The 24,703-nt window shown below is 52.1% G+C and overlaps 2 protein-coding genes across 2 annotated transcripts; one reads left to right on the top strand and one right to left on the bottom strand.

Annotated features, from left to right (window-relative positions):
- Positions 1–16,935: 16,935 nt before the first annotated feature.
- Positions 16,936–18,192, top strand: LOC308350803 (uncharacterized protein). The gene has a single exon (XM_080816284.1). It carries the CDS (start codon positions 16,995–16,997, stop codon positions 17,913–17,915), a length of 921 nt encoding a protein of 306 aa, XP_080672410.1. The 5' UTR covers positions 16,936–16,994; the 3' UTR covers positions 17,916–18,192.
- A 3,244-nt stretch (positions 18,193–21,436) lies between these two features.
- Positions 21,437–22,520, bottom strand: LOC308350792 (uncharacterized protein; the record flags this gene model as incomplete). Its single annotated transcript, XM_080816282.1, has 1 exon — positions 21,437–22,520. The coding sequence occupies one exon, from the start codon at positions 22,518–22,520 to the stop codon at positions 22,050–22,052; it is 471 nt and encodes a 156-aa protein (XP_080672408.1). The 3' UTR covers positions 21,437–22,049.
- Positions 22,521–24,703: the final 2,183 nt, after the last annotated feature.

Here is a 24,703-nt window from a genome sequence, read left to right as displayed (position 1 = left end):
AATGGAGAGGTGGCCAGGTCACTCTAGTCCTAGAGCCCATTTGCTCATAGACACACTCCCTGGAGACATCCAACCTAGTGGGAGGTGAAATAGCTCACCTTGAGAGGGGACTTGGAGCCTGAGGGAGCCCTGGGGGTGGGACAGGAACTCCCTGTGTTTAAGTACAGTTGGAACTGCCCAGAGCTACAAGGCAGGTGAGAAAACATCGGATCCTCCAGGGGGGGGAAAGATGATGGGGGCCCATTCGGACGGCTGATGTCCCCAGAGGTTATACCCCAGGCAAACAATGATGAATGAATGACAGATAAACCCACTGAGCAGAAGGAGCCAGCCAGCAAGTGCTCCTAGACTGAGTGGAGGGAAGAAGTCTTGGGCCACCACCATGGCCCAAGTTCACTATTAAGTAGGGAGGAAGAAAGCACAGGCAACATCCCAGAAGCAGCACAAACTGACCTCAGTGCCTCCTGGTCAGGTGCATGGGGAATACAGCATTGGTGCTGTGGTGTTTCTGCCAAAAATGCATCACCCAAATTTACTGACGAGGAAACACTGGGAAACCTACATGGAAGGACGTTTGGCAAAATAACTGGCCAGTGCTCCCCGAGAGAGTCAAGATCATGAATGGCAAAGAAAGACCAGAATACAGGAGACTGAAGAGGTGTGACTGTGACACGCCTGGAAGATGGAGTGAGAAAATCTGATGATGATCTAACCGGAATTCTGCAGGGAGATAGTAGAGACAGTGGGAAGGCTGCAATACTCAAAAAAGTAATGGTTAGGAACTTTCCAGAATGTTGATAGACATCAACCCTTAGGTCGGGGAGGAGGAATGACTCCAAAGCAAATAAATGAGAAGGAAACCCATACGTACACACAACATAGAAAAGCTGCAGAGCATCAAAACAGAAAAGGAAAATCATAGACACAGACATGAACCTTACTTAAAATTGGGAAGGAACAGGAGTGTCCACTCTCCACCTCAGCTCAGCACTTTACTAGAAAAATGCACACAGGGAAAAAAGATCGGAAAGGAAGAACTAAAATGATGTTCATTCACACGCAACATGACTGTGCATGGAACATGGGAAATCCTAAGGAATCCACAAAATACAAACAAATGGCTAGAACTAGTGTGCAAATATAGAAAGATGGCAGGATGCAAAATGTTTTGTTTGTTTGTTTGTTTAAGAGAGAGAGTGATGGGGAGGGGCAGAGAAAGAGTCTCAGAGTCCCCACTGACCACAGAGCCCGATCAGGGCTTGACCTCACAACCCTGAGACCATGACCTGAACCCAAATCAAGAGTTAGATGCTTAACCAACTGAGCCACCTAGGCATGCCCAAGGTTAGTATTTTTAAAAGTCGAATTTTTCTGTGTACTAGAACACTAGAAAATGAACTTTAAGAAAATTGTTTAAAGTAGCATTGAAAAATGAAACACATGGAGATGAATTTAACAACAACAACAAATATATATATATATATATATATATATGTATGTGTATATATATATATATATATATATATATATATATATGGCATCTACATTGAAAAACTGAAAACCAGTGCAGATAGAACTATATAAACATCTAAGCAGGAGAGGAGAGATGGGACATGTTTTCAGATCCAAAGATTTCCACTGGCAACAGTGCTATGTCTGTTGTCCCCAAATTACCCTACAGATTAAATGCAATCTCAAACAAAATCTCAGAGTCTTCATATTGTAAAAGGTTCCAAAATTCATTCTAAAATTTACGTGGGAATGCAACGGACCCTGAAGAGCCAAATTAAAAAAAAAAAAAAGAATAAAATTTGAGGACTCGCACTACTTGACGTCAAGATTTACTTTAAAGCTATAATAATCAAGATGGAGTGGAATTGGCCTAGGATAGACCAGTGCAACAGAAGAGCATCCAGTGACGGACCCACATTTATCTAGTCAATTGATTTTTCACGTTTCAGCCAATGCATTTCAATGGAGAGAGGGAGCCAGGAAGCTGGACTAAAGAGATATTCATATTAGAAAAATGAGCCTCTGCTCCTCCCCTGTGCCATGCACAAAAATTAATGCACAGTGGATTATTGACTTAAATATAATAGCTAAAACTGCCAACTTCTGTCTTTGGGCAGGCAAAGACTTTTTAGGCAGGACACTGAAAGCCCTGGACAAGAGAGAAAAAAAGTTGACCATTAGATTTCATTCAGAATCTTCCAATAAAAATCATGAAGCAAATTGACAGGTGACACAGAGACTGGGAGACAATATTTCTCATATAAATATCTGACAAAGGACTTGTATCCAGAATATATAAAAAAGCTGCTATAACTTGGCAATACTCAGTATGGTTATAGTCTTCAAATTTCAGAAACATAGTTTCCTCTAAAGTTGTTAATGCTTCAGTAATAAATAGAATCCAAGCACATGTTAGCTGGAGTCTCTGTGCAGAGTCTTAGGCAGGCTGTAATCAAGGTGTCAGATTACCTGTGTTCTCATCCGAAGTTTGACTGGGGAAGGACCACTTCCAAGCCCACTCTAACTGCACCATTCCTCCTGGTTGTCCGGCTGAGCCTCAGTATCTCATGGGCTGCTGGCCAGAGACCACCTTCAACCCCTAGAGCCACCCCCAGATTCTTGCCATGGAGGGATGTTCTCCATGACTGCTTCTTTCCTCAAAGCCAGCAAGAGAGTGAGAGCAAGGCTGGGGTGGAGGGGAGGAGGGAGAGAAAGGGGGGAAGCGAGACAGAGAGGGAGGGACTCCAACAAGAATGCTGAAGGCTTATGTGATTGGAGTCACATACCTCCAGACGCACTGTTGTGTTCAGTTGGTTAGAAGCAAGGTGCACATCTCTCCACACTTAAGGGGAGAGCATTGCACAGGGTGTGAACCCCAGGACCGGGAGTAGGGGGTTGAAGGGGCCACTTCAAGAGTCTGCCAACCAGAAGTCCAAGTGTAGATCCAAGTTTTCCTTGACTTTCCAGAGAAGCTGTATTTTACCAGTAAAGATAAAACAAATAAATCAACAGAATTGAACAATGTGAAGGAAGCAGAAATTATTCTGTGAATAGAACATTTTTTTTAAATTATCACGAATGCCTTTTTTGAGATTAAAATTATTGCCTTCATAAAGCAAAGACAACATGATATGAAAGAGAAGCTATCAGAGAAAAGGAAGGTGTATATAAAATACCATTCTAGTTGTTGACACAGAATTTCAAAAATTGAGTTATAAATAAAGGCAAGGAGGAGCATCTGGGTGGTTCAGTTGTTAAGTGTCTGCCTTTGGCTCAGGTCTTGATTCCAGGGTCTGGGATCGAGCCCCGCCTTGGGCTCTCTGCTCTGTGGGGAGCCTGCTCCTCCCTCTCCTTCTGCCTGCCACTCCCTTGATTATGCTCTCTCTCTCTGTCAAATAAATAAATAAAATCTTTAAAATTAAATAAACAAACAAATAAATAAAGGCAAGGAAAACCCTTTGAAAGTAGAAGCTCCCCATATTTTCAGTTTTTTCTTCTACATAAATCAGTAAAATAATAAATAGAATAGGCTCAGTATTTAAAAGTTATGATAGTAAAATGGTAGAAGAAATGAGGTGACCTTATAGCCTCTGGGATTGGTATAGGTAGGGATGAGAAAGAGAGAAGCCGTTTTGTGATAACCCTACATTGTGTATAATCATATTGCTTTAACTTTTAAAAAATACATTTGGAAAAATAAGACTTTTTAGCCAGTAATGGCACCAGGGCTGTAGCCGGAGAATGAATAACAAATCTAAAAGGATGTACATTTGGGTATATTTTGGTAAACATTACGTGGTCTAGATATTGGCCCCTAGCCTTATGGATTCAGACCCCTAGCTTTTTTTCCTTTCAGTGTTCCAGAATTCATTGTTTATACACCACACACAGTGCTCCATGCAATACATGCCCTCCTTAATACCCACCACCAGGCTCACCTAACCCCTCACCTCCTTCCCTTCCAAAACCCTCAGTTTTTTTCTCAGAGTCCACAGTCTCTCATGGTTCATCTCCCCCTCTGATTTCCCCCAACTCACTTCTCCTCTCCTTCACCCAATGTCCTCCGTGTTATTCCTTATTCTCCACAAATAAGTGAAACCCTTTGATAATTGACTTTCTCTCCTTGACTTATTTCACTCAGCAAATCTCCTCCAGTCCCATCCATGTTGATACAAAAGTTGGGTATTCATCATTTTTGATGGAGGCATAATACTCCATTGTATATATGGACCACATCTTCTTTATTCATTCATCTGTTGAAGAGCATCTTGGCTCTCTCCACAGTTTGACGACTGTGGCCATTGCTGCTGTGAACACTGGGGTACAGATGGCCCTTCTGTTCACTACCAGACCCCTGGCTTTTGAGTTGATGCTTCTGCAGCAGTAGACTCATATTAATTGATATAACAGAGACTGATGTATAAACTGTAGCACTAACTTACAATTTATAATAAAGTATACTATTGCCCACGGAGTGATTTTTTTTCACTCTAGACACTCAGCTTGGGAAACCAAACCCTAACAAGAAAATTGTAATGGTAGATCTGGACCCAAAACAAAGGAGTTAGTTGAATGAATGGGATGTACAAGATGTTTTCATGGGATAGTATTGTCTGGAATATGGGAATGGTTACAGTCCTTGCCCTGGACTATGCTTTATGAGTCCAGTCAGCATCTTTCTCTGTGACCATCTTTATTCTCTGCTTCCTTTGGCTGATAAAACTGCCATGCTTTCACACCTAATCAGATTAAGATAGTCCATCATTCAGGTCATTGTCAGGGCACCTGGCTGTCTCAGTTGGTAGAGCATGTGACTCTAGATCTAGAGGTTGTGAGTTTGAGCCCCATGTTGGGTGTAGAGCCTACTTAAGACATTACGTCATTCAGGTCATTGCCAAGTCAAGCTTTCCGGGAACTATTCCATATAATTAAGAAAGTTTTGCATATCTTCACCCTCATGAGCTACTTGTGTTTCAGTTTCACTGTCAGAGGACACTCTTAGTTTTGTTTTGTTTTTTATTTTATTTGAGTTTAGTTTAGTTTCAGGTGCTTGACACATGCTCACCTATATTCCCAGAGCACCAAAACAGTTACTCTTCATGTGTTAGCTAAAATAATCCTATTTCTAGTATTCATTTATTAGTAAAATTAAAGAATGATAGTTGAAAATAAGTTTTTTAGGCCTGCTTTAAGTTCTTCTGTTTCCATATCTTTAAAATAGTCTTTTCATGCTGGTTATCTGATAGTGATGATCGAGTATTTTTTTAAAACACTTCAGCTTCCTATGAAGAAAGAAGAGAACTATGAGCTCAGTTCCCTATAAAACAAAAAGAAAAATAAATTACCTTCTCAACTGCTATTTCTTCAAATATTGCTCTGTCGATTCTCTCCTTTCCTTCTGAAATGCTTCACTTTCATTGTATCCTCCATGTCTAGTACACTCTTTCGTCTTTTCCGTCTTTTGTCTCTGCTTGCTTGGATCTGGATATTTTCTTTTGGCGTACCCTCCAGTTTTTAATTCTCTCTTCAGCTGGATCTAACCTGCTATAAAACATACTAATTGTGTTCTCAATTTGTGATGCATTTTTCAGTTCCAGCATGTTTCTTTTGTTCCAAATTGTTCTCGCTTTTTAAAAAAGTTTTTAGTTCTCTGCTAAAAAGTTTAAATCTTGCCTTTTATAATCTTGAATCCATAAGCATAATTACTTTAGAAATTGTGTCTGATCATTCTTTTATTTAGAGCCCCTGCGTCCCTCTTTCTGTTGTCTGTTCTCTTTGCTAGTTCTAATTTTTTTTAAAGATTTTATTTATTATTTATATGACAGAGAGAGATCACAAGTAGGCAGAAAGGCAGGCAGAGAGAGAGGGGGAAGCAGGCTCCCCGCTGAGCAGAGAGCCCGATGTGGGGCTCAATCCCAGGACCCTGGGATCATGACCTGAGCTGAAGGCAGAGGCTTTAACCCACTGAGCCACCCAGGCACCCCTGCTAGTTCTAATTTATGTCATCTTGTCTCTTTGTGTTTCAGTTGTCTTTGATAGAGTGCCAAACATTGTATTTCAGAGACCTCTCGGAAATAATGTGAGTCCTGGTAGCATGTTTCCTTTCTCCAGACAGGATTGTCTTTTATTTCACCCAGTTACTTGGAGACATCACCAACTTGGGATCACCTTAATACAATTTCAGTGGTTGACATACTTGGGACCAGTTGGGTGACTCGAAGCTGAGCAATGGTCCACGTGGGGGCTAAGTTACTTTTCCTTCCTCCTGACCTCTAGGGTGTGACCCATGGGGTTCCCAACTCAAGCCTTCAAGGATTCATGAAAACACAAACCTGGCAGGTCTGGATTCCTGCTCTTGACCTCCTGTCTCACAAGACAGCCAAAGTGTGGCTCAGCTGCTTGGCCTCCTCTTCCTGAATCCACAAACACCCCAGGATGTAGGCAGCACCCTGTGCTGACTGTTGCTCTCCAGGTTTCCATCTTCTCCTGGTTCTTCATCTGTACCGTTTTATCACCTTGTTAGGGCTCCCATTCCTTCAAGCAGTGTTCAAAGACATTCATTCCAAACAAACAGAAGTGGAACTCACTCAAATCCCTGACCAAAAAAAAAAAAAAAAAAAACCATGCATTATCATGTGCTTTCTTCTCATTAAGATTTTCCTCTGAGTCTCAGTCAAACAGTGCTCCGTACTTCAAACACTTAATGTCTCAGTGTATACGATCCACAGCTGTTCACTTTAACAGACTCAAAGACCAACGTGTTAATTTATGACTCACACTGCAACAGTAGTTCTTTGTATTCTTTGGGATCCATTCAAGATGACTCTTCAAAACCTGCCCATCTCCAAACAACAGGAAGTGGGGTTATTTATTTCAAACAAGAAAAAGCACACAGAGAGATGGACTGGATCTGAATAAGCAGTAAGGTCCGTTCAAGTGAGATGAAGCCCAACGACCGAAGAGAGGGTGTGTAACACAAACGTAGTGTGCACACCTCTGCTGTTGGGTAGGGGCCATCGTAGGGTCCCAATGGTGGTACGGTTAGCCTCTACCAGTGACAGTGAAGAGCACGTATCTGATGGCGGATGACGATCTCACGTCCACAGCAAGCTTCTCCACCAGCTGCTGATTCTTAAAACAAACACACACACAAACAGACCAAAAAAAAAAAAAAAAAAACCCAAAAAACCTGCTAAGACACACTTGCTCTGTTGCACCACCAGCAGGGAATCCTGTTTCCCGGAAATGGGGGCTCCATAACGTCAGGGACGTTGTACATTGGATTCGCTGTCATCCTGTCAGAGCTGGAAAAGACGTCTGACTCATAATTTGGAGAATCCGTGGCCAGAGGCCACCATTACCCATGGTGTGTTGGCAGGCAGCTCCTCCCGGGGAGGCACCGTGGAGGCGGGGACATTCAGGGTATGGGGGTTGCAGGGACCCAGGTCTGGGAGTGATGGTCTCCTGTGGCTGTTTCTCCCGCGGGAAGTGATTGAAGACCACACGCTGGTGAAGATGATGGTGCCCAGAAAACCCAGCAAAGGCCAAGATGAAATCTGGCCATGGGGGAGACTCAGTGGTTTTTAGACTTTGCTTCCTCACATCTGAGGGGGCACGGCCCCTGCTTCCAGCCGTTCCTGAAAGCCGTTCCAACAGGAACCGAGGTCCCCAGCATGTTTGCCCCCATGGGTGCTGGGGTCTCTGCATTTCCCCAAGAGCGGAGCAGTAAGTATTTTAGGCTGCAGAAAGCCAGAGGATCACCGGCCTTCCACAGGGGGCATCGAGGGCTCAAGGGTTGGACCCCCTGGCCAGGCTATGGGAGCACAGAGGGACCAGGTGTCCTCCTTGAGGACTGGGCAGAGGATGGCAGCCAGGAGCGGGGTGGGCAGAGTGGTCCTCTGGACGGGTTGAAGGAGAGGCTGGGGAGAAGGGCCTGGCCAGAGCTGGCCTCAGTTTCTTTATCTGTGGAGTGAGAGACCGCACTCAGCCACAAAGAACTCAGGCTCCTGACAGCCTTTCTCCTGTCTCCCTGCTGTGCTGACAGTGACCTCCCTTCCTGAGTCCTCTGGCTCAGTGGCTCACCCAGGTGCCTGCCAGACAGAGCACGCTGGTCCACCCGGGAAAGACACGATGATGGGCCAGTGGGTGCAGACGCACTCTCCCTCCTCCGTGAGTCAGGGGCGGGCTCAGGCCGGAGGGCATCCAGGGCGGGGCCGGGAACCTGTGTCACTGCAGGCCTTACGGGCAGCTTCCTCCATGCCCCGTTCGCAGGTGCCACACTTGCGCCTTCTGATAAGTCATCATCGCCTTATTCTTCACGTCGATTCTGGATTGAAACCGAACATCACATCCCGCTCTAAGAGAGACCACCTGGGCTTTCTGATCTGGATGGGAGGGAGTTTCCCCACACCCAGCAGGGTCGTGCTCCTACTCGGGACACGGGCTGGGACCCAGCCACTGATAATGAATCACAGGCCGCATCTGCACGTCCCCAAACCAGAATCACAGGAGACAGACTCTGCACCATTCCTGACCTTGGGCAGAACCCCACTGGGACCTGTTTGCCATCACTGAGGATTGGTGCCCCAGAGTCTATGATGGGGCCTGGGGCCAAGGGGACAGGAGGAGGGAGAGGCCGAGGAGTGACAGATCAACACTGCAGGGACATCTCTGTCCCCATCTCTGCCACTGTCTCTCCGCATGTACAGTGATCATCAGACAACCAGCACCGGTAGCTAAATTGCCCAAAGAGCCATGCTGGGCCGGTGCCCAAGGGTCAGTGAGTGGCTGGTGTGTACTTTCTGGGCCAGGGAGAGGGCTGCGTGGCGCCTGCCGTGAGCCACTCTGCCTGGCACTGTGGGGATGTGCCTAGCTCCACCCTCCCCTGCCCCCGCCCCGGGGGCGCTTCGGAGCTCTGCTCGGGTTTCTTACCTGTTTACCTTGCTGCAGGGTTCACAGGCTTGCAGATATCCACTGTGTGCAGAGATAGAAGGTAGAACTGGGGAAACGGGCAAAGATAGCAGGAGAGGGAGGGGTCAGGGCCGTGGTCGGGCCCAGCCGCCCACACCCCCAGAGGGGCCACCTGTCTGCCCGAGAGGAACCTGGGCTCCAGGGTCCACTGTTACAACCAGTCCTCAGCCAAACGAGCATGTCCGCGCGTCCGGTGGGTCCTCGTTGTCTGAAGTCTTTTCCTGGCCCTCCCCGGGGGGCCTTCGATCTTGGGTGTCTTTGACCTGCTGGGAGCAGGCCATGTACTGCCTCACAGAGGTTGGGGGGACAGGAGCCAGAGCCCAGGAGGATGTAGGCAGGGTGGTGAGGGCCAGAGACGGCACCCCAAGGGTGGGCATGGGGTGGGTGGGGCTGTGGGGGTGCCAAGGGTGGGAGGGGCCGGCTCATGGCCTGCTCATGGAGGGAGCCTGGCCCACCGCTGGGACAGGCCATAGAGTGGCAGCAGGCCCTCCCCGCCCCCCAGCCCACAGGCCATCCGGAGCGGAGCCCAGGTTAGGCTGACCTGACAGAGGGAGAGGCACCGCCCTCCCACCTTCCAGGGGCGCCCCGCGTACCCACCATGCACCCTGGGCTCTGTGTTCTGTTTGCTGGACTGACAAGTCCCAGGTCCTCCATTGTCCCTAGAGCCCAACCTGGGGCCTTGCTTCTGTCAACGGCCATGGGACAGCAGTCCTGCTGGGACTCCGGCCCCTCACATATCCCATTTGAGGGTTCCCACCCGAGGTCAGGGACAACCTTGTTTTCCTCGTGTGCACGGGGTTGGTGACGGCTCCCGTGTGGCCTGCGCGGGCCCCCAGGGCAGTGCCCAGGGCATTACCAGGCCTGGGTCAATATTTGCCATTCTTTCCTTGCATGGGTTTTTTGTTTTGTTTTGTTTTGTTTTCCCAAACAGTAAACACTCCTGGATTCAGGTTTATTCTTCAAGGAAACAGTGGGTCAGGGAAGTTGGATCCAGGATAATGTGGCTCTGAGGGGTGTCCCGGTTTCCCCACCAACTGCAGCAGGAAGCCGGGTCCGAACTGAGCTGAAAATCCTGCCCTGCAGGCTGGAGCCGGTTGGACCGGGCCGGTGAGGCCGGGGGGGGGGTGGCACATGGGGCACCGTGGGCGCTCTCAGACTCTCTGCCCCGTCGAGGCCCCCACACACCAGCCATACCATCCAGAGCCTGCCCCCTCCTTTGGCCTCGTAAGCATCACGCTTGTCCAGGCGCATGGAAATCTCTGGGCCGTCCAGACAGAATTTTGTTTGGCTGAAATGTACAGCATCCAGACATCTCCTTTTCTTTTCTCTTTCTTTCTTTCTTTCTTTTTTTTTTTTTTTTAAGATTTTATGTATTTATTTGACACAGACAGAGAGAGCACAAGCAGGGGGAGAGGCAGGTAGAGGGAGAGGGAGAAGCAGGCTTCCCACAGAGCAGGGAGCCCGAGGCAGGACCCGATCCCAGGACCCCGGGATCATGACCTGAGTCAAAGTCAGACGCTCAACCGACAGGCGCCCCAGCGATCTCTGTTCTCTAAGGTTAAAACTCTGTTCCCATGTCACCAAAAGTGGAGGGAAGTGGAGGGACACAAAGCAAACAGGGCCTGGTGGTGTGGGCCGGCCCCTCCCCGCACTGAATCTAGTATTTCATAAAGCCCCGACCCCACCGCTGGGTGAAGATGCTGATTTTCTCACTTACCCCGGGGGACATCCGTGGCGGCCAACCCCGCATCCTTCCCTCCGCGTCCTGACGAATAGGCCAGTTAAGGCACCCAGGTCCAAGAGCTCAGGTCCTCACACTCTCTTGGAGTGAGGGGTGGCCACACGACAGTTCCGGCAAACCAGGCCTAAGCAGGAACCTGCCGGGGCATCTGGGGACCCTTTCCTTCCCTGAAACGGGCACCCTCTTCTCCCATTCTCTCTCCCTCCACGGGCCACAGAAGCAAGGCCTTTGGCAGCAGGAGCCGTTGCGATCACGAAGCCATGATCCGGGGAAGGAGCCAACAGGAAGGATGGTCGAGCGGGGCTGTAGCAGGAGCAAGGGACCCCGATGGCACCAGGGAGCCACCCCCCCAGCGCGGGGCCTGGGTTTGTCAGGGTGCGTGTGGTTTGCCGGAGAATCCGAGATCCTACAGGAGGCTCTCTACTGGGATGGGATGGACCGGGGTCAAAGTCCGGAGGACAAGGAGGCCATCCCTGTGTTGTTGCTCACAAGGACACAGAAGGGGACCCCCGGGGGAAAGTTGAACCCTGAAGTGCTGTGAGGCTCAGCCTGTCCTCAGAGCCCCCCCACGTGGCTGGGCGTGGTCTGGGCCGTGGGCTCTGTGGGATCCACCACTGAGATGCGCGACACAGAGGGGACATCTCTGCTTCTCCCGGCCTCAGGCTCTGCACGTCGAGTTGACTTTCTTTGTTCTTGCTATAAATTAGGATTTCTTCAGCATGTGCTTTCTTGTCCCCCGGCTCGGGGGTGAGGTGGCTGGGAGATCAGGGTGGGGAAGGGAGAGAGAGATTTCACTGGAAAACCTTTCCTGGCCCGACAAACAACCGTGAACTGTTGGGGCTACAGCGGGGAAGTGTTTCCACATGGAACAGAACTATTTTCAACCCGAGAAGTGTTTTGTTTCTCTTCCTGCTGTACAAGAACACACATGAAGTATATAATGGGGTTGGTATGAACTCAGTCACCCCGAACCCAAATATTTACATTCCAGGTGACTCAGTCCTGCTCCCGGGTCTGTTGGACCAGGTGCCAGCACGTACCCGGGAAAGAATGCCCTGCCCGAGCCGAGCCTGGGATGGCTGGGGGCTCCGGAGGGCGGTCCCATGAGGTCTTTGACCCTACTTGCTGGGGGAGCCTGCTGAGAAATCGCGTGGGGATCCGTCCCTGCGGCCCTCGCTCTGCAAACACTCAGCCTCAGGCCAGACCCACCCGGCTGCATTCCGTGAATGGACATAGGACACAGGTCACACAGTGAGGCGCTCCTCTGCCTCCTTCCCTGATGGTCGCCCTGGGAAACCCAAGCCCGGGTCACCACCATAAGGCGGGGCTACCTCAGACACCCACCCTAGCTCCCCTACTCCAACCTCCCCACCGCCCCCGCAGTGGGAGGCCTTCTCATCTGCCCTTCCTACTTCCCACCTGCAGTTCTTGTTTTAATTTTTATTTTTTTTTAAGATTTTATTTATTTGGCAGAGAGAGAGCGAAAGAGGGAACACAAGCAGGGGGAGTGGGAGAGGAAGAAGCGGGCTTCCCACTGAGCGTGGAGCCCCATGTGGGACTCGATCCCAGGACCCCGAGATTGTGACCTGAGCCAAAGGCAGACTTAGTGGCTGAGCCCGCCAGGCGCCCCTCATCAGCCCTTCTTATTTCTATGACTTCTGTGGACAACCTTGACTGTTCCCAGCTCCGTGTGGGGGCAAGAGAGGGAGGAGACAAGCTGAGGCTTATTCCTCTTTACTCAGCAGAGGTCGGCCCCACCGGGCGGCACGCCCCGAGGAAATCAGTGCCGGGCTGTTGATCTGTATCTCTGGCTCGAGCCGTGGACCTTGTATGCAGTAGGTGCTCCCTGCAAGTTTCACCGAGAAAAGGGGCTGTTTGGGCTTGAAGGAAAGAACTCTTACTTGCATTTGAAACCCAGAAAGGAACCTGGTGATACCCGAGTAACTTAGGCACCTTGGGTTCACGTGAGGGTTTCAGGTAATTCACATCGCAAGGTGTGTGACGTTCACAGTGGGTACGTTTGGGGCAAAGTGCTGAAGAAGAGACACATCCTAGACAGGTCACAGGTAATCAAGACTCAGATCTCATGCAAGAGTAAAGACGCAGGGCGCCTGGGTGGCTCCGTGGGTTGAGCGTCTGCCTCCGGCTCAGGTCGGGAGCCCAGGTCCTCTGATGGAGCCCGCATCGCCTCGGGCTCCTTGTGCAGTGGGGACCTGCTTGTCTTCTTCTCCCTCACTCCCTCCCCGTGTTTTTGCTCTCCCTCTCTCTCTTTCTCCAAAATAAACAAATAAAGTCTTTTAAAAAAATACTAAAGATGCCCCATGATTTTATGTACCTCTCAGCAAAAATACCACCTATGGAGGTGTTAGAATGTGGCATAAGTCGGTGAAATAGTTATTCATCTTGTCTTGACATGGGCTATCATGTTGGAGAGACCAGATTTATATGCATGAAATTAATTCTAAAAACAAAACAGTCCACTAAACTGTGAACTCCATGCTTTGGCACAGGAGACAGAGGGCGTTGGGACTCAGAAAGGAGAAGTGCCGGTCGGTGCTAAGGGAGATGGGGGAGGTTTGGAAAGAAGGTGATGTCATCTGAGCCCTGGAAAGGGGAAGCTTGGGACAAAAGCCGGGCTGGGAAGTGGAGTCATGGGGAAGACTCTGAGGTCCGGCAAGGAGAGGGGAAAAGGGTGGGGTGGGCACAGCAGGAGCAGAGGGCGTGGAGGGGACAGCCGTCCAGCAGGCACGGAGCTCTCCGCACACGGTCGCATCTTGCACCTGTCATGGCCCCAGGAGTGAAGCGGGTCCCCCAGGAGCTGAGCTAATGACAAGGACACAAGCCTGAGTGGTGGACTCAGGAAGAGCCTCCAGGGGAAACAAGCCCAGAGCGGGGTGGGCAGACCAGGGCACCGGTAGAAGGTAAACAAGGAGTGACTTTAGGTCAAGTCCCAGCCTGATCCCATGAGGAGCACTGGAGCGTCCCCCACACCTCAGAGTAAGGAAGCTCGGCTGGGGGACTGCGGGTGGCCATAGATACCCAGGCACTGGGGACTCTCCGAGCTGTGTGGTGACAGCAGTCCTCCCAGGAGAGCCGGGGGTAGAAGCAGACCCTCACAGAGGTCGGGGAGGCACGCAGGTGAGGCGGGCGACAGGGTCAGAGAGCATCCGGGAGCGGCACCAGTGGCATTGACCGCAAGGGCATGTTTGTATACAGTAGGAGTTCAATGCTTGCATGGATGGAGTATCAGAAACACATGAAAAACAATTCTGGTCCCTGCGGAGGACACTGTGAAGAATGAGAAACAGGGTCCCTGACTCTGAATGAGCACTTCCTGCATTTATTCATTCAGTGAACAATTACTTGTTTTTTTTTTTTCACTTGTTAGCCTTAAAAATAAAACTGCTAGTTATTTTGCCAGCCAAAGATGGGTGTATTGGGGACTAACAGAGAATTGCAATCTGGGATAAGCTACAAGAGAGGAGAGGAGGCTGTTTTACAGAGGAGTGGGGATGGGGTGGAGTTTGGGAGGGACTGGAAACAGAAGGTCCATTGCAGTAAACTGGGAGCTGGAAGTGTAGAGGCTTTTCTCATTGGCTGGGCTGTTGCCCTGGGAGGAAAAAACTTCCTCCTGCTGGGGTGGTAAAGTGCCAGCTTCTCTTGCAACTGGAAGTGAGTGGTAAGGCTATCAGCCCCCATCCCCCCAGCCTCCCACCTACTCCATTTTAGTGAGGTTTCTCTTTATTGATTTTCACACACGCCTTTCACTACACCCAACTCCTGGGTAAAGGGTTTGGTTGTACAGTAAAGAAACCAGAATTAAAACAGGAAATGCAGAACCTCAGTGAACTCTAGAATTTTTCATTTATCTTCTGTTCCCTTTGTTCTACATTAAGACGGATAGATAATAGGTAGGTAGAGAGACAGATGGATGGATAGATAGGGATGGAATGATAATGTCATAAGGAAGTATAAGGCAAAAAACAAGTTAGGAAGAAATAATATTCACAACTAGTACCACAGAAAATATGCCGTATCCCTAATACTTAAGAGCTGCCAAAAATCAGAGAAGAGACAGATCAACAGTTGAACCCTACCTCACACCGTATACAAAAATCAACTCAAAGTGGATCAAAGACCTAAACATAGGAGATAAAGCTATAATACTCTAGAAAGAAAGCATAGGGTTAAGTCTGCATGCCCTTACATTTGGCAACGGTTTCTCAGATACGACACCAGAGGCACAGGCAACAAAAAAAATACATGAATCAGAGTTCGCAAAATTTAAAAGCTTTATGTATCAAAGGATGCTATCAAGAGAAAAAGATAAGACAGCCTACAGAATGGAGAAGATATTTGTAAATCATAACTCTGATAGGGGTCTAGTGTCCAGAAGGCATGAATCCTGTAACTCAACGACAAAAGGACAAAGAACCTGATTAAAAATGGGTTAAACATTTGGATAGATATTTCTCCAGAAGGAGAAACACAGATGGCCAAAAAGGACTTGAAAGGAAGCCCAAAATCCACTGGGCATCAGGGAAAACTAAAACCAAATAAGATGCCACTTCACACCCAGTAGGGTGGCCACAATTAGAAGGAGGAGGAGGAGGAGGAGGAGGAGGAGGAGGAGGAGGAGGAGGAGGAGGAGGAGGAGGAGAAAGCAGAAACAGTGCTGCAGAGCATGTGGAGAAACAAGAGCTTCGTACCTTGCTGCTGGAAATGTAAAATGTTTCAGGAAACTTGTACAAAATTCAAACAGAAACTTGACAAAAATGTCCATAGCAGCCCGATTCCCAACAGCCAAAAGGTGGTAACAACCCAAATGTCCACTGACTGAGGAACCGAGAAAGAAAATGTGGTGAACCCATTTGCTGGAATATTACCGAGCCAGGAACAGGCGTGAAGCAGGGGCACACGCTACAACACGGACGAGCCTGGAAAACATCACGCTCGGTGACCGGAGTCAGACATAAGAGGCCATGAACTGTGTGATTCCTTACACGTGAAAGGTGTGGAATAGGCACATCCATAGGGACAGAAAGCAGATTAGTGACTGACGGGGACTGCAGAGGGACTCCTTCACAGTTCAGGATCTAGCTGGTGATCCTGAATGTTCTGGAGGGACAAGAATGTTCTGGAGGGACGAGAATGTTCTGGATCTAGCTGGTGATCACGGTTGCACAACATTGTGGCTTTGTTAGATGTCACTGACTTGGATGCTTTAAAATGGATGAAATTATACATTTTATATATTATGGACTCAATCTGTAAAAATCATGCCTGCTGGGGATTTCCGGGAGGGAGGCCCCCATACTCAGCAGCACTGGAAACTATTAGCATGGTAAATTTTAGTGGATCTTACAGGTGGGACATTTATGTTTTAATCTGAGGAACTTCATTAATGAGTTCAGGTAGCTTTCCATATGCTTATTGGAAATCTGAATGTTTTCAATTTTGTTTTTGATTCTTTTGTACCCTTTCCTGCCTTGGTTGTAAGGACTTTAAAATTTCATATTCACCTTTCCTCCATCATGCATCCTGCCCATATTTTCTGGCCATTCAATAACTTCAGTATATGTGCCAAAGAGATTCCCTTTGGGCTTTGATTGAAATGATACCAATGATGATAGGTCGGGGACAAGGAGAGTGTTCCAACGTCCTGAGTTTCTAGCCCTCGACTGTCCCAGGTCCCCAGCGCACACACATTGCGTGTGTTCTTTAGTCGAGTTTTCCTCTTTTGTGCGTGTCTTACGCTCTCAACGTCCCTTGTAGACACTTGGCAGCTGGGCACGCAATGGCCCTCAGAGTCTTCCCCGAGTGTTCGCACACTGATGGGGCTGGTCTGCGGGATCCCAATCTCACACCAAGCCCTGCAGGAACGTGACCTTAGAAACCATGGCAGTCCTTCAGCAAAACCTGCCTCCGGTATTCTCCACAAGTTTTCTGGAGATCAACAAAGAACAAACAGGAAAACAGAGTCCTACAACATCCTCACCAGTTTAATGAGTAAAAACTAATTGTGGAAAATAAACCAGCACTAACAAGGTCTTCCCTGTTACCAGCTCTCAGACCAACAAGGAAGGAAGGCGTGGTGAGCTGACGGCTGGGACAACACACACACACACACACACACACACACACACACACACACACACACGCTGGAGGGTATAAAAGCCGACAGAAAACCCAGCACCTCACACACTCACACTCACACACATTTACACTCACACTCACACTCTCAGCCTCCTCCGGCTCCACCGCCCCCACCATGGCCGCATCCACCCTGTCCGTCTGCTCCAGCGACCGGAGCTACGGCAGCCGCGTCTGCCTGCCCGGCTCCTGTGACTCCTGCCCCGACTCCTGGCAGGTGGACGACTGCCCAGAGAGCTGCTGCGAGCCCCCCTGCTGTGCCCCCACCTGCTGTGCCCCCTCCTGCTGTGTCCCCCCCTGCTGTGTCCCCACCTGCTGTGACTCCGGCTGCTGTGCCCCCTCCTGCCTGACCCTCATCTGCACCCCTGCGAGCTGCGGGTCCAGCCCCTGCCAACCAGCCTGCACCAGCTCCTGCCAGCCCTCCTGCTGCAGCTCCTCCCCCTGCCAGGAAGACTGCTGTGTGTCTGTCTGCTGCAAGCCCGTCTGCTGCACCCCTGTCTGCTGCCAGGCCTCCCCCTGCTCAGCCTCCTCATGCTGCCAGCAGTCTAGCTGCCAGCCCTCCTGCTGCAGCTCCTCCCCCTGCCAGGAAGACTGCTGTGTGTCTGTCTGCTGCAAGCCCGTCTGCTGCACCCCCGTCTGCTGCAAGCCCGTCTGCTGCACCCCTGTCTGCTGCACCCCCGTCTGCTGCACCCCTGTCTGCTGCAAGCCCGTCTGCTGCACCCCTGTCTGCTGCAAGCCCGTCTGCTGCACCCCTGTCTGCTCCGGGCCCTCCCCCTGCTCGGCCCCCTCCTGCTGCCAGCCCAGCCCCTGCTCCTCGTCCTGCTGCAGACCGTCCTCCTGCGTGTCCCTGCTCTGCCGCCCCGTGTGCAGGCCCGCCTGCTGCGTGCCCGCCTCCTCCTGCTGTGCCCCCGCCTCCTCCTGCCAGCCCAGCTGCTGCCGCCGGGCCTCCTGCGTGTCCCTGCTCTGCCGCCCCGTGGGCTCCCGCCAGGCCTGCTGCGCGCCCGCCTCGGCCCAGAAGTCCTGCTGCCGACCAGCTTGAGCGCCTGCCTCTGGCGCTGCTGTCTTTGCTCCTGGGCACAAGTGTCCTCTCTCAGGAGCCCTGATGTCCAACACCATCCCTCTGCCCGTCGGTGGACACACAGCTGCTGCCTACTGGGGACTTGAACATGCCGCCCATCCTTTCCTGAGAAGAGATGCCCACCAGTCCCTCAGTGGAGGTGGACTGCGGCTCCCCAGGAACCCTCTTCTGTAGGACCGGTTGCTCGTGTTCCATGTGACAAAGACCAATCGCTAAAATCAATAAAATGTTTGTGTCATGACACAGAGACTGGTGTTTGTTTTCTCCTCCTCCTCGGACCCCAGAGACCCCTCCAGACTGGAGCTCTTTCTGGTGAAAACAAACAATAGAGACATATTCTCAAATTCCAAGTTCAAAGCCCCTGAGAGATGATGAGAACCAAGCCTGGGCCAGGGGAGGGGGTGGGCGTGGTTGCACAAGGCTTAGACCCTGAGGGGGCTTTGGGGTCTAGCCCATGCCTGGCCCCCTACCCATGCAGGTTAAATGTGAGCTGAGGAGCAGCACGACCGAACTGGTGGGAACTTGAGGGTCCAGTACCTAGCACCACGCCGACTCCCTTGGAGAGAGGTGCCGCCCAGAGGAATGCCCGCATGCTGGTCTGGGCGCAAGGGCTGACGCCCTGAAGCACCAGCAAATCCCTGTAGGCCCCCAGAGGGGTGCAAGGGTCGGTTCAGACATCATTCATTCTACTCAAGGCTTCAAGGTCTGATCGGGGAGACAGGGAGAAAAAGATGCCTTGTTGACAAATCCTCAGAACAGTGGAAGATGATGAGCCTGCAGTCTCAGTGGACCACAAGTGCTAGAGAGTCAAGTGGGCACCAGTCAAAGCAGCCAGGTCAGCATCAGGCTCCCTACTCATCCCCTGTGCCAGGAACACATGGCGGAGGCCCCCAGGAGCAGATCAACAGAGGCCCGGCAGGCGGGAGGAGGAACAGAAGGCATCTCTCTCTCCACAGTGGAGGGCTCCGTCCCCTGCCCCCAGTTAGCTCCACCCCAGGGAGGTGGAGACGGAGCAAAAACCTCAGGGGGCCTTTAAAGAGAAAGGGGCTGGGTTCTAAACCCACCTTGACTCTTAAATGCCTCAGTTTGCCTGAATTTCTTCAACACCTGTACCCATTACTTGCTCGTTTAAAGAGAAATGTGACCACCTGCACAGGTAAACGAACAGGGACCTTGACGGATTCTTCACGGCACAGAGTTAAAGACGTGGAGAAGATTCCACCGCATCCGTAACCAAAGACTGACGAGCGGGGACGTAGACTCCCGTGGACACCGGCAAAGCACGGTGTTGCCAGAATAGTGCGTGGGAGGGGTGGGCCGTGGGCCCTGCAGGACGCTCCCGGGCTCTGGCCCCGCGGCTCCAGAACATCTAGGACCTTCTGACGGCTCCTGAAGGGAAGTTGGGCACAGCCGAAGAAGGCGTGGCCGGCCACTGGTGGCCAGGCTGCTCCCGGCCGGGGCGTCTACACGGTCGGCTGAACTGCTCACACACGGGGTGTCTACAAGGTCAGCCAGGCTGTTTATTGATGGGCGTCTACACAGTCAGCCACACTACTCACTAACGGGGTATCTACACAGACAGACTGCACACTCACGGGGCGTCTGCACAGTCAGCCAGACTGCTCACAGACAGGGTGTCTACCTGGTCAGCCAGACTGCTCAGAGACGGGGTGTCTACATGGTCAGTCAGAAAGCTCACAGACAGGGTTTCCACACACTCAACTGAACTGCTCACAGATGGGGTGTCTACACAGCCAGCTGGACTGCTTACAGATGGGGTGTCTACAGTCACTCAGACTGCTCATAGACAGTGTCTAGTCGATCAGCTAGACTGCTCACAGACGGGGTGTCTACACGATCAGTAGGACTGCTCACAGACGGGGTGTCTACCCAGTCAGCCAGACTACTCACGGACAGGGCATCTACACAGTCTGCTGGACTGCTCCATGCCGGGGTGTCTATACGGTCAGCCAGGCTGCTCACAGATGGGGCATCTACACAGTCAGCCAGACAGCCCATGGAAGGGGTGTCTACACAGTCAGTCTGACTGATCACAGATGGAGCATCTACATGGGCAGCCAGGCTGCTCACAGATAGGGTGTCTACACGGTTAGCCGGCCTCCACTGCCCAACGGTGGAGGGGGTGGTGGAGTCGGAGGTGACAGAAGTCTTTACCTTGGGAGGCTTCTTTAACACGTGTACACAGTGCGGGGACAATGCGAGATGCTCTGAGACCCTCCAGATCTCGGGGAGCCCTTCTGTGGGCAGCTCCCAGGCCCCAGATACCCCCATAACCATCATGCCTCAGACCGTCACTGCCCTCAAAAGCATCACTGAGGACCCAGGGCAGCCCCCCCCCACGCTGTCTGGCAGATGGCGCCATGGCTGCCGGGTACCTGGAGGGAGGGTGTCTGCAAGGTGAGGGCATGACACGCAGTGGCTGGACACCCGTGACAGTGAGATGGGTGGGCAGGATGGGACCAAGGATGAGGCAGAGCCGTGCACAGTAGGTGCTCTGAGAGTCCCTCTGAATTTCCCATCACGTATCCTTTGTCCTCATGATAATGGACATTTCCAGATCCGTGGATCTGTGGTCCCACCATAGGAAGGACCCCCCACCACTCCTCTTAGACTGTTTCTTGGTTCTCAGATAGCTCCCTACTGGGACCGTGGTGTGCCCCGGCTCCCCTGTGCTGATGACCGTGCACGCTCTGGCGTCTCCCACCTCCCACCCAGGGTGGCCCCAGCGTCCTTGCTCTTGGGTGGCCCGTGGTCACACCACAGGGGCTAAGCCCACACTGTCAGGGGCAGGTGTCCCGACCCGGAACTGTGCAGGCTCCACGCCGGGACACACAGGAGGGCGGCCACCCGAGTCTGTGCCATGGAAAGGCTCTGTCTGGGCCATGGTCCCCGAGACAGACCGCACACACGGTGGCCGCAGCAGCACCAGCGGACTCTCTCATGGTTCCGTGGCCAGAGCCTGGAGCGGGCCTCGTGGGCTGAAACCAGGGTGTGGCAGGCCTGAGTCCTCCCGGAACACCCGGAACACCTGTTCCCTGTCCCTCCCAGCCACTAGCGGTGCCGCCTGTTCCGTGGGCATCTACAAGGCCAGCAGAACTGCTCACAGGCGGGGCGTCTACACCGTCAGTAGGCTACTGTTGCCCCCAGAGAGGAGGAGTCGGAGGTGACGGGGCTCCAAGCCCGCAGCCCAGAGTCCCTCTTCCCACGGCCTCCTCTTCCGCGGCAGCCCTTCCTCTCCCTTCTCCCACGTCCCTGGGATGACGTGAGCCCCCCACCAATCCAGGACGGCTCCCGGGGCAAGACCCTCAGTTCACCCCATCTGGGGAGCCACCATGCCTGCAGGGCTGTGTTCACCGGTTCTGGGGATGAGGGTGTGGACATCTCCGGGAGCCACAGAAGTCACCCACAAAGCCCTGTCCCCCCGAATGGGAGAAGGAGGAGCCATACTCGTCTGTAGGGCGTACACTTTAATTTTGAGACTGGGTTGGCTCCGCATATTGGTTGCTGAACAGGGGACCTTTTTACCTAAAACGGGTCAGACCCCAAAGTTAGGGATTCGCCCTCAGTCCCCCCAGCAGAGTAAGAGATAACCTCGCTGGTTCAAGGGACCAAGGGGGACCAAAGGAAGCCCGGGGACCAGCAGCCTGAGCTAGGAGGGCCCACTCGCCCAAGAGGCCACCCCTGAGTGGTCGGTCCCCCAGGGCATGAGCATCTGGTAACTGTGGCCTCTCCGCAGAGGGAGCGTTCCTGGATTCTGGATTCTGCCGCGCCCGGAGGAAGCAGTTCAGGGACAGGCGTAAAGGAGAGACGGTGCACACACTCGGTGGGCTTCAGATGCGCTTTGGAATTTATTAGACCTTTGTGCGGGGGGCTGCAGAGCTGGGCACTCTGCACCAGCCAGTGACAACTGGGGGTGACTCTCCACCTGGGTACCGGGGATCAAGTGACTTTGCTGTAAGATGGTCTAGTCGGGTCCGGAAGGTCTGAAGTGGGTGGTGTCTGGGCTGCCTGGTAGGAGCTGGGAGAGCAGCTACTTCTGACGGCACGGAGGAGGGGTCCTAGGAGGCTGTGGTCTCAGCAGCAGGTAGGGGTGCTGCAGGAGACAGGTCTGCAGAGCAGGGTGGAGCAGGAGGGCTGGCAGCTCCCAGAGGACTGGCAGGAGGGAGCCACATACACAATGGGCTTGCAGCTCATGGGCACGCACACAGCTGGCTTACAGCTCATGGGCACGCACACGGCTGGCTTACAGCTCATGGGCACGCACACGGCTGGCTTGCAGCTCATGGGCACGCACACGGCTGGCTTGCAGCTCGCAGGCACGCAGCAGGACGTCTGGCAGGAGCTGGGCATGCAGCAGGACGTCTGGCAGGGGCTGGGCACGCAGCAGGACGTCTGGCAGGGGCTGAGCACGTAGCAGGACGTCTGGCAGGAGCTGGGCACACAGCAGGACGTCTGGCAGGAGCTGGGCACACAGCAGGACGTCTGGCAGGAGCTGGGCACACAGCAGGACGTCTGGCAGCCCGTGGAGCAGCTGGACTGGCACATGGTGGCGTGGGGCTGGAGTGGAGTCAGGGTGGAGGACAGGGCTGGTCTGGAGGCTCCTGCCCCAGGCAGCCTTTATACCTGGGCTGTGGCATCCTGGCAACGAGTCACACGGGGGCTTTCCTCCAGGTTGCCTGACTGTTTTCCTTCTCCTCCTCCTCTGTGCGTCTCTTCCTGGAGTTTCCTGGTGGAAGCGACTCTGTTCAGGAAACTCTGCGACAGCTGGAGGCTCAGTGTGACCCAGCAGCCCCGTGATTTCTTGACTCAGCCCAGGTAGGACGGTGAAGGGCCATCGGCTGGGGACAAGGGCCCCCATATTAGTATGTTCCAGGTCCTCCCCAAGCTCACGTACCCTGTCCTCTGTCCACACAAGCACCATCCAGCTCGCCAGGCTGGGGATCCCCTGTTTTGATTTGGAAACTCCGTGATCCAGAAGGTCTTCCTAAGGGACCAGAGCCCGGCGGCTGGGATCCTCACCGGGGACAGCTGTGGCCGTGGCATCCATCACATCATCTGGTCTCGGCTTTGTGCCAGGTGCCACGTTATCGCTTGTCACTGGCTAGTCACCAGTCCTTGCCGCCATCCAAGGGGTAGGGGGTGCCCCACGTACACGGATGCGCGATTGGACTCCGTGATGTGTGCGCGCTCTCCCACTGCGGCCAAGAAGCAGGCGTTGGAAGCTCAGTTTCACTCTGGGGTCTGCAGTCATTACCATTGCACCAAATTATGCTGGGGTTTTAGGGGTTTTCTGAGACTCTTGGGTCTGTAAGTTAGAATTAAAAAAAAAAAAAAATCTAATTTGGGAGGTTGCCTGAATGACTCAACTGGTTGAGCATCTGATTCTTGATCCCAGCTCAGGTCTGGATCTCAGGGTCATGAGTTCAAGCCCTGCATTGGGCTCCAACTGGGCATGGAGCCTACTTGAAAAAGCAGGGAGAATTGTCTATTATTTCTGCTTCAATATCATTCTCTTCTTCCCCATGGGTTGAAATTGCTTCTTGTTGGACTGCCTGATATTGTCCATAGACCCCTTCATGATTCTTAATTCTGTTCTCTCTTCCTCCAGTTGGGTGATTCCTACTGATGTGTCTTCGCATCAACAGTCTTTCTTATTCTATCGGCCGGGACTGCGATGCCTGGACTCACGCTGTGCGGTCTGCACTTGTCCACCTGCACCCGCTGCCCAGTGCCCGCATCGCAGGATTTCCCACTGTTTCAGGAACGTGCCCATCTCTGTGCCGGCGTCCTCACGCCCCCACGGCTGCTTCTGCTCGGAACACCGCCCCCACCAACACTGACATCCCCCACGTCGTGCCTGCTCAGCATAACCTCCACACACAAGTCCCAAAACACTTGCCAGCACCCCCATTCCTCTCCACCTGCTGGGCCTGTTTTCCTTCCTGGGGCTCAGCCCGCCCTGGCATCATTTCATGCGTTAACTTTCATGCTCTCGCTTATTCATTGCCCCATGAGGCTCGCGAGGCTAGGACGTCTCTATAGCCAGCACACAATATACATTTGTTGCATGACCAAGTCAATTATTGTATAGATTACTAGAAGGCAGAAGTTGGTCAACTTTCTATAAAGGAAAGAGAGTAAGTATTTCAGGCTTTGCAGGGGCATAGTCTCTCATAACCACTCCACATTATAGTGCAAGCCCTAGACAATAGGTAAGCAAATGAGCGTGGCTGTTTCCAATAAAGCTTTATTCACAAAACAAGGAGAGGGCCGGATTTGTCCCACAGACCGCCCTGCTTCCCAGTTTGCAGATCCCCAGTTTAACGTTTTCCTGTGCAAAATAGAAGTTCAAGAAGCATTACTGCCTCAAAGTCACCACTGACGGGTGTGACACAAAAAGGAATAAAGGATGTGATACCGAGTGCGGCCAGCGGTGCTGTGTGCACAGTACTGGCCTGGAGAGACAGCACGAGCCCCACGTAAAGGCAAACCAGAACATCCTGTTTACAGAAGAAGGAATTGGCCTCTCAGCCAAACTCATTATAGTGCAGCAAAACACAGGGGAGTGCATCCCACGACAAGATGTTGGGGAAACAACTATGAGGAAGTCAACAGCTGTGCTTCTGTGTTGCCGGGACGCCTACTGCCCGGGTATAAAGGCCGCCCAGGGCAGGAGCCTCCAGAACTCACCGCCCTCCTCCCTGACTCCACTCCAGCCCCACACCACC

This window comes from Martes martes, assembly GCF_963455335.1.
Source record: "Martes martes genome assembly, chromosome: 1".
NCBI lineage: Eukaryota > Metazoa > Chordata > Mammalia > Carnivora > Mustelidae > Martes > Martes martes.
Note: the sequence above shows the minus strand (reverse complement) of the source record. Positions and strands in the feature narration are given on the sequence as shown.